Source organism: Cucumis sativus, chromosome 3 (assembly GCF_000004075.3).
Source record: "Cucumis sativus cultivar 9930 chromosome 3, Cucumber_9930_V3, whole genome shotgun sequence".
In the NCBI taxonomy this organism is placed as follows: Eukaryota; Viridiplantae; Streptophyta; class Magnoliopsida; order Cucurbitales; family Cucurbitaceae; genus Cucumis; species Cucumis sativus.
Genome location: NC_026657.2, coordinates 6,779,044 through 6,791,241, shown reverse-complemented (window position 1 = coordinate 6,791,241; position 12,198 = coordinate 6,779,044). Strand labels below are relative to the sequence as shown.

The 12,198-nt window shown below is 30.2% G+C and overlaps 1 protein-coding gene and 1 long non-coding RNA gene across 2 annotated transcripts; one reads left to right on the top strand and one right to left on the bottom strand.

Moving 5' to 3' along the window:
- The first annotated feature begins 656 nt into the window (after positions 1-656).
- Positions 657-11,424, top strand: LOC105434807. The gene is made up of 4 exons (XR_968869.2): positions 657-880; positions 5,147-5,212; positions 7,692-7,873; positions 11,189-11,424. It is a non-coding gene; the product is annotated as an uncharacterized LOC105434807 (long non-coding RNA).
- On the bottom strand, positions 3,170-4,517 carry LOC101204509 (homeobox-leucine zipper protein ATHB-12). Its single transcript, XM_004133744.3, has 2 exons — positions 4,081-4,517; positions 3,170-3,998 (listed from the first exon to the last, which is right to left on the bottom strand). The coding sequence occupies exons 1-2, from the start codon at positions 4,420-4,422 to the stop codon at positions 3,648-3,650; spliced, it is 693 nt and encodes a 230-aa protein (XP_004133792.1). The 5' UTR covers positions 4,423-4,517; the 3' UTR covers positions 3,170-3,647.
- Positions 11,425-12,198: the final 774 nt, after the last annotated feature.

Here is a 12,198-nt window from a genome sequence, read left to right as displayed (position 1 = left end):
ATGTATAGCCAAATATTAGTAAAAGACAAGTTTGTAATAGCGTAACAAATCAATTTCCTCTAGTACAATATTTACTTAAACTTTAGTCACCCATGCTCTCAATGAATCGTCAACCAATATTTCATTAAGTAAAGAATGTGGATGAACTTAACATGTATGACAAGTACTATCTATCTAATTAGTGTAATTACATAGTTTACTATCTGACACGAGATAATTTTTAGTGTTTTTGTCCAACCTACATTTAGCTTAAAAGATTATGAAGCTTCTTGAAATTATAATTATATTAGTCGGATGGTTCTATGCTCTCAATGAAAAAGTGAAATTATTTCTGAAAAAAATTAAATTGTGATTTTAGTGGTTTATATTTGAAAACGATTTTAATGTTTGACTATATATATTAACTATTGAGTAATTGAGCACAAGTACAATTGTTATGAATGAAATATTGCACCTTTAGATGAAGTTGGTATAACTTATTAAATTAAACTCATTTTGTGAGTACATAGTTACCATTACGTAATGTTCATCGTGTTGGTGTTATCGCTTACACTTTTTTAAAAAATAAACTATACTCAAATTTGTGAAAGAAAAATTATAAAAAGTAGAACATTTGATAAAATATTTAGAAAATGTAATGAATTTTGTTGAGTAAATAGTTTATCAAAATTTCAATTTGCAAAAGGTATATTTGTGGAATAATTGAGTAGTTTTTATTATTATATTTTTTTGTTCAAAAAAAGAATTCCGGATGTATCCTTGGGATTGTGTATATTAGGTTCAAAGGCGCGCTTACATATTCCAAATTCAGCGGGAAATCGTGGAGCTTCGGCGCCTTCTCTTTCCGACGTCCAAATCAAAGAAGTTTTAAATGCAAAAGGTTCGATCCTCCTCTTCCACCATTTTCAATCTCAGTTCAAGCTTTACATCATGAAATTTATATAACGTATACCGATCAACTTATGTCTAACTCTTATTGTTGCTTTGATTTTCGTTTCCGCATTTTCTTTAGAATCTGATCAAAATGTAGTATGATCTAAGTGTTAGAAAATACCGATTTAGGCCGCCATCCTTCTCATACAATTGGGAGATTGGAATCTTGGCCCTGAATAATGTGCCATTTAATTCATCCTAGAATTGATCTTACTATAGCGATTTACACTGCATTCATTGTGGTTCTCCGTGACCACCCCTAGAAATTGTGCTCATTAGAATTTGTTTTAGTATAGGTAGTGAGCACAGCACTTAATATTGCTGTACCACTTGCGATGTCTGACTTATCGCATTAAATCCGCATTGAAAGAACCCTATCCATTTATTGTTTTTGAATTCAAATTGCTTCATCTTGCATTGGACTTACTTTCGTTCTGTTTTTTTTTTTTTTTTTTTCGAAAGCTGAAAAAGTGAAAGAAAAGAATAGGCGGTTGAGGGGATTGCCTGTGAATGGTAGAATTCTTCATAAACTTCTGCTTCAAGAATTGAGTCTTTTTTCTTTTTTTAATTGTTCTAGAACTGATGAAATTAAGAGAACGCATGCTTTCTTGTGAATTGTAGTGAACTATTTATGATAAATTGACTGCTGCTGCTGTTAATGGAACTGGGCAGTTGAAAACTAATCAGTGAAAAAAGTTGCAGATAGAATTGTACTTTAAAGCTCTAAAGTCTTGATCACAGTTCATTAAAAAATTCCTGCTATCAGATTAATTTGACTTTGTTTACATTAATCTCGGAGTTTGTATAGAAGCAGTACTCGCGACTTTATAAATTATCACTCTACAAGTATCGATTTTACCTCCTGATATCCCAGCATGCGTATAACCAACTTCTAGATGAACTTGACTCTGTTTCTTTTTAGGTTAGTTCTTAGCTTGTAGCAGCAGCAACGAAGCTTGACTGCTGCTTTTTCGAACTTTAATAATTGTTTTTCTGCCCTTTGTCACCTTCAAAGTTTCTGTTGTGCTGTCATTGTTTTTTGGTTACATGATACATCATTTTTACAACTTATCAGTGGGCATGACTAGCTTGATATAGATTGAAGTAGAGTGGTACAGGAAAGGGGGGGACGGAGGTTAAGAGATAGAGATGGGGGAGAATCGGAGGGAATCAGGAGGGGGGAAAAAAGGAATAGTTTAATACCATTTGTTTTCAAGCGTGAGTTCTTTTCCACGCGATTAATGTAGTTAACAAAAATTGAATCTTATTCAATGTTTAAGATTTTAGAAAGTTTGTTTCAAAATCATACTTCTGCAATTGGTTTTTCAAGATCATGATTTATTATATTATTTTCAAGTAATTCTGTAATGTTTACTCTCTTATCTATGGCTAACATGAACTTAACTAGTTGAGAATTCGAATTTGAAGAAAAGGGACTAATAAGCTTAAAATGAAGAAAAATGTTTCCAGTGGACAAATCATGTCTGCTCATAAATAACAGTTAATGTAGATGGAAGTGACGATGTAGGGCAGGCCATTAAATATGAGGGTTAGAAAATTAAGAAAATAGATGAACTGTGCACTGGCAAAATGGCCAAGTACAATTTTGCATTTTGTTCATATAAAACAAAACTTTATATCTCCACGTCCTATATTCCTTATGCTAATCAATCATTTGCTTTTTTAGCATTCACAACCCTAGAGTTTTTCGCCGGTTAGTCAAAATGGAATCTCACCGTTGATGACCTGTCTCTAATGTTGTTTGTGTCTTCTCATACTTGCTTCGTGTAGCATAAAAATTTCCATTTTTAAGTGTACAAGAGAAGAGTGCGTAAGATGTAGAATTATCTAGAGTGATGGAGAGGGGAGTCGTGGACAAGATAAAATGAGATGGAAGGGTAAAGTTATCCACCTTAGTTTACGAAAAGTGTTTGGTTATATTTTAGCTACTTAATCCTTTTAGTTCTTAGGTTGCCCGAATCGAAAATGAGTTAAACTTCCTATTACTAGTTACGTTTTATTGGTTTCATTAGATGATATTTAGGTTATCTTACATGATTAAAATATCTATGAGAGAACCACTAACAAAAAAGATGGACATCTTTAAGCTATTTTCAGCCGAGGAATAATCTTCATGAAATCAAATTCGACCATTCAAAATCTAGATTTTACTGATATTATTCCTCTGGTTTCTAATGGGATGTGTTGAATCTTTTGTTAAATGAGTAATCAAAAGAAGCACGAGAAACCCGAGATTGATTTTGTATAAAAATGAGCACTACTTCTAGTTCATAACTGAGCATTTAAATATAGAGTTTCATAGTCGCCCCCCATCCCTACCCCCAACCAACCAAACAGAAAAAGGGGAAAAAACAGAAGAAGAAGAACTCTCACACACTGAAAACATTCCAAACTGCACCCTGTCTGCATACGAGCATACTGTTTCAGTTTTCCAAGCCAACACCCTTTGCAGGCGGTATTTCCTAGAGTTGCTCACCTAATTCTTCTGAATTCCATCTGAAATTGTGGTGAATTTGGAGCATCAGTGCTTGAAACCACCACATTTCAGTCATTGCTGTCCTTGATAGAAGTCGTTGTGCTCTTAACTCTTCCTCGTCCTGTGAGCCAAAATCATTGCTAGGATGATCTATTTAAAAGGTTGGAATTTTATTTGTTTACAAATCCTCTATAGTTTCTTTAGGTGGTTCGACTTTTCACGACCAGAAGTCCCACCACTGGCCATTGGTATTAGACTGACTGAAAAGACCTTCAGAGTCTAGATTACTCCAATTTGGTGTTGATATCAGGGAACCTTGAGAAGATTCCCTGAGCTGGGGATCCTCTAATCCAATATAGGCTTCCTTTACGCCACTACCGTAGTTGGAAAGAACCTCTAATTCATGTTCTGATTTCTCTTCAGCTGACAAACAAGGTTTTACTTCAGACTCGTACTTAGTTCTGTGGTCAATTTCAGACTTGCCATCAATGGTTTCTATGGAGAGAACTCCCCTGCAGCTCTCAGTTTCCTCCATGGACCGCTGTACCAGATTATTTAGCTTCTGCAACTGCCCAAATAAAAGAAACAACAATGATTAGCAAAATTCAAGAAACAGCGGGTCTTTTCCTAGAGAAATAAAGAACACATACCTGCATAGTCAAGGCTTGTTTTTCCTTCTTAAGAGCTTCAAACCGGGAAGCTAGAGTATTGTAATTAGCTCGTAAAACACTGTAGTCTCGTTCAAGTTGCTTTGACTTCCATCTAGCTCTCTTGTTCTGAAACCATATTGCAACCTGGCGTGGATGCAAACCCAGCTCTCCCGCCAGCTGCAACTTCTTTCTGGGCTCAAGCCTAGACTCAGATTCGAAAATAGACTCAAGTGATTTGATTTGTTCTTCGCTAAACCTTCTTCTGTTCATACTCTTCTTTCTCATGGCAAAAGCCTCTGCCATGGATGCTGGGGGAGAATATTCAGCATCTTCATTTAGCATGCTGCTTAAGATTCAGTTTGGTTATCACAAGGCTTTATTCCTAAACCAGGTGTTACGAGAGTGAATGATTTGTACTAACACTAACATTAATATATTTGATCATTTATTTTATGCCTCATATATATCCAAGTCTTGTGGGGTCCTTGAGAGAAAGAGAGAATTTCTTTCTTGGTTGGGGAAGTTCATTATTTTCCTTTATCTTTCGGATAATTCTTTTGGCATTTGCTTTGCTTTCTCGGATTTTTTTTCTTCATACTTTTGAAATTACTTAATTTTTTTTCTCATTAATTTTAAAATTACATGAACCGTAAAACAGACCATCTTCTTATCTTTTGATATGAAATTCATATGCATCTGATATTATCAATTTCCATGGTTGATACACCAATTTCTTCTTTAGGGTTCATAAAGTCTTACATTTTTAGATAAGAACAAGAAGATAGAGACTCGACAGGGAACTGTTTGACGGTTGAGTGAGGTTGAATTTGTAATTTGTTTTCATTTTTGGTAATAGGATGGGATCTGATTAGGGTGTGAATGTAATTAGGTCGACATTAGAATTCTTTTTTCTAATTTGTTTCAAAATATATTATTATAACTTTTTCATTTTGAGCATTTTCAAATGTAATTAAATGATTTAAAATATTTATAAAATATATTAAAATTTTACTATATTTTATAAATATTTTTATCAATTTTATTGATCATTTTTCTTTTCATTCAGAAACCTGATAGTTGAGACCAGGCTGCAGACCATATCGTGAGACAACTTGGGGCAAAGGATAAAGAGGTATTTCATTCCGTAATCTTGTTTATATATAGATTCATGATTTGGCTGCAACATTAACACTTTCTATTTGTGAATTCTTTTGCCAAATCCGTAAAAGAATTCTAGAAAATAAAATGGACGTAAAAGTAAATTGTCATTAGTTATTAATTTTTCTTTTATGAAATTGTGTTTTTTTAGCTTAACAAAAAAAAAAAAATCAATTTACGCACACCTCAACTCGACTAAACTTAATTGATAACTTAAATTGTTGGATATGATTTTACAAATATAAAAACATAAGCACGAAACTTTCTCGAATCCATAAAATAAACATATTTTCATATTTGAGGAACAAATAGGAACTACATTTTTGTAAAAAGAAAAAAAAAACTAAAGGTTCTTAGCAAAAATTACTTATTTACCCATAAGCTTGAATTTGGTTGGACTTAAAAATGGTTGTATTTTCTTACCTTCTAAATTTGAGAATGATAATAACTCGTTCAAAAACATTATTAAGAGATTTCTCAATTTAAACTAAAGATAATCAAAGCGTGTATAAAATATTAGTGGAGAATTGAATTATCAACTTTTGAATGGTAATATATCTTAACAATTGTTTAATAAATAAAATAAATTAATACTTCATTATAAAAATTTATATTTAAAAAAGTTATTGTAAATGACAATTATGTCAAAAATATTCAAGAATACAGCAAAATTTCATATTATATTGATAGCTATTTTTTTATAATTTTTATAATTTTTTTATTTTTTGGTATTTGAAAGTATCTCTTATAGATATTTTTTTGGAAAAGGAAAATAATTTTCATCAGTAAGTCATGTCCATATCTCTATAATAATATTAATATCATCTACATGAATCATGTCATTCATGTCTTCTCTATCACACTGATCCTATTTTAATATTAATATTATGATATACTGTTTTAACTGGAAATTATTATCAATTTAAAAGTATTATTTTCAGTGCAGCATTGTCTTGATTCTTAGACTCGAAATTATTTTCTGTTTAATATTTTTTTATAATCAAAAGAAAAGAAAAAAATCGTTTCTAGGGCTTCGTGGTTTATTTTTAAAAAAATAATAAAGAAAGAATATTGTGAGGATTAGGTCGAGTCACCATAGCATGGTACCCCACTTTTAGCTTTTTTTTAAAAACAAATTCTTTAATATTGAAAACATTTCTTTCGAATAAGAAAACAATAAGAAATTAGAAACCAATAAGATCAGTTGCCAAAGGACAAGTACACCTTACCTGTCACATGGTAGCCAATGGAATGTTGCCACATGATCCCAAGTCAAACATAGCGTCTCAACACGTCGTTTATCATTTTGTTGTCCGGTGACGTGGCCAACTATGAGTGGGTGAAGATTTACGCATTTTGTGTAATATTTGGACACGTTTCGGCGTCTTGCTTTATCAGCTTCCGAGTCGTGTAAGGTAATAAATTTACTGGGAGTGCTGGTGTTTCTTTTCTCCTTTTCTTTTCTTTATTTTTTCTCCTTTTCATAAGCAACCTCTGTCTCCTCGCCACGTGGATCATTTTGCACCGTGACCTTTCGATATACACGTTACGATATTTTGTTGTCCCTTATTTTGGTTAAAACAACGTTTTAAAATTCTTTTTGGTTTAAATACTATTTTCGTCCATATATTTTCTCTAGTTTTTTCTTTTATGAAAGGTCTAATTTGATAATTATTTTGTTTTTAAAAATTAAAATTATAAATACTATTTTTACTTCTATATTTCTTTTTTGTTCTACCAAGGTTTAAAAGATCAATCCAAATAGTAGAAACTAAAGAGTAAATTTGAAAAAATTATTTAAGATTTTGGAATTTAAATAAGGTCGATCTTGTATTTAAAAAGATGAAAATTATTATAAGATCTGAAAAAGAAATTAAACTTAATTTTTAAAAATAAAAACAAAAGTAAAATAGTTACCTAATAAGACTTTAGTTTTTTAGGCTTGGTTTTATAACCATTTTGTTTTTTTCTTTTCTCCTTTTCATAAACACCTTTTTAAACTCTAACTTTCGTTATTTGTTATTTACGTTTTACTAATGGTTCAAAAAACCAAGCTAAATTTTGAAAACTAAAAACAACCCTTTTTAAAAAGTTGTTAATGTAACTTGTTTGAGAATTCAACTATTGTATTTAAGAAAGATGTAAACGATTATAAAATATGAAAATGAAGTAGACTTAATTTTCAAAAATAAAAATAAAATACAAAATGGTTACTTAATAAAGTTTAAATACATGTAGGTAAAAGTGGAATCACTAGTTATTAGTTCCAAGTAAAAATTTTGTTATCAAATGGGAACTAAATTATCTATGTTTTGAACATGTAAGAGATGGTTATTGATTTTGTGCCTAATATGTCATTCATGTAGTTTAAAGTGTCTAATAGACAAATGAAATTTAATTTTATGTTAAGAGTGAGTTTGTTTAACTCTCGTTGTGTTTAATTTTGAAAATAGGTCACTTTGGAAAAAATAGACGTGTTCATGAATAATTCAAAATGGCTTTTGAAATATTCTCTCAAATCCTTCACTCATCAAGTCTTACAACTCAGTTCTAAATCCGAAGAATAACAGGTCAACAATAGTGGTAATCTGAATCGTGTTCGAGTGGAGATTGGTGTGGTGCAGGCGCTTTAAAGGTATGGTTTCTTAGAACTCTAATTTAATTTAATTAGTTAAATACATGTTAATTTTTAATATAATTTCTAATAGGATGAGATGTAATTAGAGTAAAAATGATTTGATTTTCGCTGTACATATCTGCCTTATCCATTTTATAAAATTCACTTTTTTTAATAAAAAAACACACACATTTATCCTAGTTAATTCAAACAAATTCTTGATAAGCTTCTATTATATTAACATTCTTCCAACAACACGAATATATTAGACATAAAAAGAAAATATATTAGGAATAAAATATACAAAATGTATTTTGTATTTTGCATGATAGTCAATTTCAAAGGATGAATATAACCGAGACTTATTTTTAAATATTTACAAACAAACAAACAAAAAAAAAAAAAAAAAAAAAAAAAACCTAAAAATTTACAACAAAATATTAAAAAACACTTTTAAACTCTAGGGTCTTATTAAACACAAAATTAAGATTTAGATTTTTTTTTTCTAATTCTTTTTTCTTATAAGTTCAAAATTTTACTATACAGGATGTTAAATTTGAAATTAATTTTGTTAATTTAATAATAATAATAAAAAAAACAAAATGAAGAAAATAGCAACGCAACTACTCTTTGCAGAAGTTGCTTTCAATAGATCAAATCATTCTTTTTCCCTGAACTAATACAGTTGAAAACTGTGTGCTATGTGGAATTTTTATTAATTCAATTACATACCAACTCAGCTCCTATAGATAAAAACAATTTATTATTGTAATTTCCACATTATAAAAACCATAACTTGATGTAGATTGTTTTTAATTTATTAAGAAAAACTTAGGGAATAGTTCAGTATGTATCAATGGACGCAATGCAACTAATCCCAATTCTTAAGATATTGACATCATCCTTATTGGAATCTGATGTGTGTGAAATGGTGGACTAAAAAAGTGATTGTGTCTAAATTATATGTAAGGAGAGTTTTATTCATTTATTAAATGAATAAAAATGAAACAAGACAAAATCATACTAAACTTTTATATATTTAGAATTAATCATGTTTCCTGCAACTTTTACATGTTTCGTTAGGTTGATGAAGGTTCTTTTTTATTACACTATGGATCTTTAATGTAGATAATTAAATCTTTAATCTGTATAAAAAGTCGAGTATATTATTATCGAGTTAAACTCACTTTGACATTATGAAGATGAAGTTGGTGATAGAATAACAAACATTTCTCATGTTATTAAATTGTAAATCATGTTATTAGATTATATTTACAAGTTAAAAAACATTTTTGGTCCTTAAATTTTTGTTTGCTATAATATTTTAGTATCTAATATTTAGTTTGTAATAATTTAGCTCATGCGCTTTTATAAAAATATAACAATTTTGTCTATAAACTTTAGTATGTAATGATTTAGTCTTTGTATTTAAATTTATAACAATTTGATTTTTTGTATTTTTTTTTTCATTTTAAAGTATGTTTTTTTTTCATGAACATGTTAAATATCGTATTAGTTTATTTATCTATCTATGCAAGAAATCTCATGAAATCTTAATAATAATTTTCACGATAAGGGTAGTACATGGACTAACTTGTTATTGTTTTATTCTAAATTTCATGGATTATATTGCGACAAAGTTGAAGAATAGGAACTAAATTATTACTTCTATAAAAGTTTGGGACCAAGAATGAATTTTAACTATAATTTTGAGAGATTATATCTTAATTGAATCAAGATTAAATTTTTTTAAAAAAAAAGTACAACAAGTGAGTATATGTGAATATTAACCTTTAATTTTAAATAAAAGAGTACATATCAATTTTTACTCTGTTATGGTTAGAATTGGATTAGTTAATATTTAAGTTTAATAGAAACATATTTAGATTAGTTTATTTCACAGATGAATTACATTATAGTCTGTTAAAATAAAATATCTTGCAATTGTATCAAAGTGAGCATAACACAGTTCCATCTACTCTTAAAATGACTACATCATCTATATGACGACTAAAAAATATACCATAAGATTTCTCCAACACTCTCCTTCAATTGCCCCTCCAATCTTTTTCAACTGTCCCTCGTATAATAATTATCAATTCTAACTCTAATACAAAGGTTGGCTTGGAAGAAACAGTAAGCCCTCACAAAGTGCTTCAATCCATTCCTTGGTCCTTGCTACTACACCAAGGTTTCTCGCCTATCTGTGCGACTGTATAGTGTGGCTCTAAAATTCTTAATCTTCACTCATTTTTGCTCAATATTGTGGGGGTGGGGATAGATTCCAAGAATTCATAGCCTTGGATTATTTTGCCTAAACTTCAACCTAGGCTTGTATCAAGTTTTGGCGAGTGAGCAGCACAAAAATCCAATAAGTATAAACAAGACAAAAAACATTTCTCTCCATGTCTCTCATAGTCTCATGGCTCATTAAAAAGCTTAGCTAGGTTGTCCGATATTGAATGACGAATAGAGCTTGATGTCAATAGTTGAAGTGTAGTGTAATTGTATATCTTTCATTTTCACAAGGGCCGTGCCTCTTCTTCTCTCCAATATTCCACGCTCCAATTGTCAGCTCTTGAGAGAGAGATAGAGAGAGAGATAGAGAGAGAGAAATTAGGCTTGTTTTTATTTGTATTAGGTTGCTTTGGTTGTGATAAATTCACATAACTTATCCTATTTTTGCTTTGAGGTAAGATTTGAGAACAAAAACAACCAATCTGAAACCTCAGAGTGGCAAACACCAATTTTATCTGAAACAAAAGTCAAACTTGTGTGCTGGAGATTACATGCAATTAAAAATTGCCACTTGAAAACCCATCCCCTCAACTTTCATCCACAATCCCTCCCCAAAAGGATTTGATTAGGTTTCATGGCGTAAAGGGAGAAGGCGTTGCCTTTTTGGGGCTTACATCTCTCTTGGTTTGCTATCAATTTGTCTTGGATTTAACCGGTAGAAAATGATAATGTTTAACTCATCCATACCTCAAAAACCATTCAGTTCATCTGAATGTTTTTGTGTTTTTGGTCGTTTATTTGTTTGGTTACTTTTATCTTGATATGTTCTTTTCACTATTGTAACAGTTCTCTCCAAAAAAAACTTTTCTTTTATAAACTGTGGGTTGTGTTACGATGATGGCAAAGGTGGTTTAAGGATTTATGTATAATGTTTTGGTGAAGTGATAGTTAGATATGGTTTAAGAAAGGACGTTTCTTGTGGAAAAGTTGTGTAAGTCTAGAATTGTATAGTTTTGAATTAGAATGACCTTTAGATAAAGGTTGAGTTGTTGAAACAAATTAATACATTCTCTTCTTATGTGAACCTTCTTACAGCTCGAACACGCGTACAAGGTCAAATTTGGAATTACTCACTTGACTAAAGCATATTTACTCACCAGGTACTTTTATGTATATATATGATGATTTTTAAAGTGCAATTAAAGTTTTCTTACTGACTGTATAAGTGAAAGAATATCATGAGTACATAAGTAACATTTTTGAGTGAAATTAAAAACAAAATTACGAAAATTTAAGTACAAATAGGATAATATTATACTATCTTCAGCATAGTTGCCTTGTCCTTGATATTATAAAAGTATATAAGATGAAGGTTGGATGAGAATGTGTAGGGGAGGTTTTAAAATTTTGGCAGCCAGAAGGAGTTGTCATGAGGACTTTATTTATGGAGGAAAAGGGAAGTCATTGAGGGCATAATGCTTCAATAAATAACCAATAATTGGGACAAAGAATTTGCAATCATTCTCACCCAAACAGGACAACTAAGTCATTCTTTGGAAACTAGTCTAGTCTACGACTTACTTTATAAACCACATAAATGCCTCTTTCTTAATTTTAATTAATTTATTTTTTGCTTAAATTATTTATTAGCAATCCCTAGACTTTTATGTTTTTCCCTAATGGGCCCTTTTACTTTTTTTTTTTTTGTCCTAAAAATAAGTCTGATGGATGTTTAACTTTAAAAAATTGTCAAATATAACCTTGTTTTTTAAAAAAAACTTTCTAAATCTATTAGGCATTAAAATACTAAATGGTTTTGAGTCTATTAGGTTTGTGAATTTTACAAGATATCATAATCTTTTAAATGTAAGAATAGAAAATCCAATGACATATCAAACTCAAAATTGAAAACTATCGGAAGTTCCCCTACATTCTCCCATCAAAGCTTTTTTCTCAATCAATTTGGCTTAAGAGTTGAGTCATATACCCTTCTTGAAGTATGATTTGAGGCTGACTTCTCCCTTCATTGTAGAAAAAGAACAAAAATTTAACTTGAAGGTAAATGGAATTTTTTTCTTTCTTTTAAGATTACAATATGTGGTGGA

Excerpts from the sequence above, each read along its gene's own strand:
- LOC101204509 (XM_004133744.3), bottom strand. The coding sequence starts at position 4,422 with ATGCTAAATGAAGATGCTGAATATTCTCCCCCAGCATCCATGGCAGAG. Across the intron at positions 3,999-4,080 it reads AACAAGCCTTGACTATGCAG|TTGCAGAAGCTAAATAATCT; the intron begins GTATGTGTTCTT and ends TTATTTGGGCAG.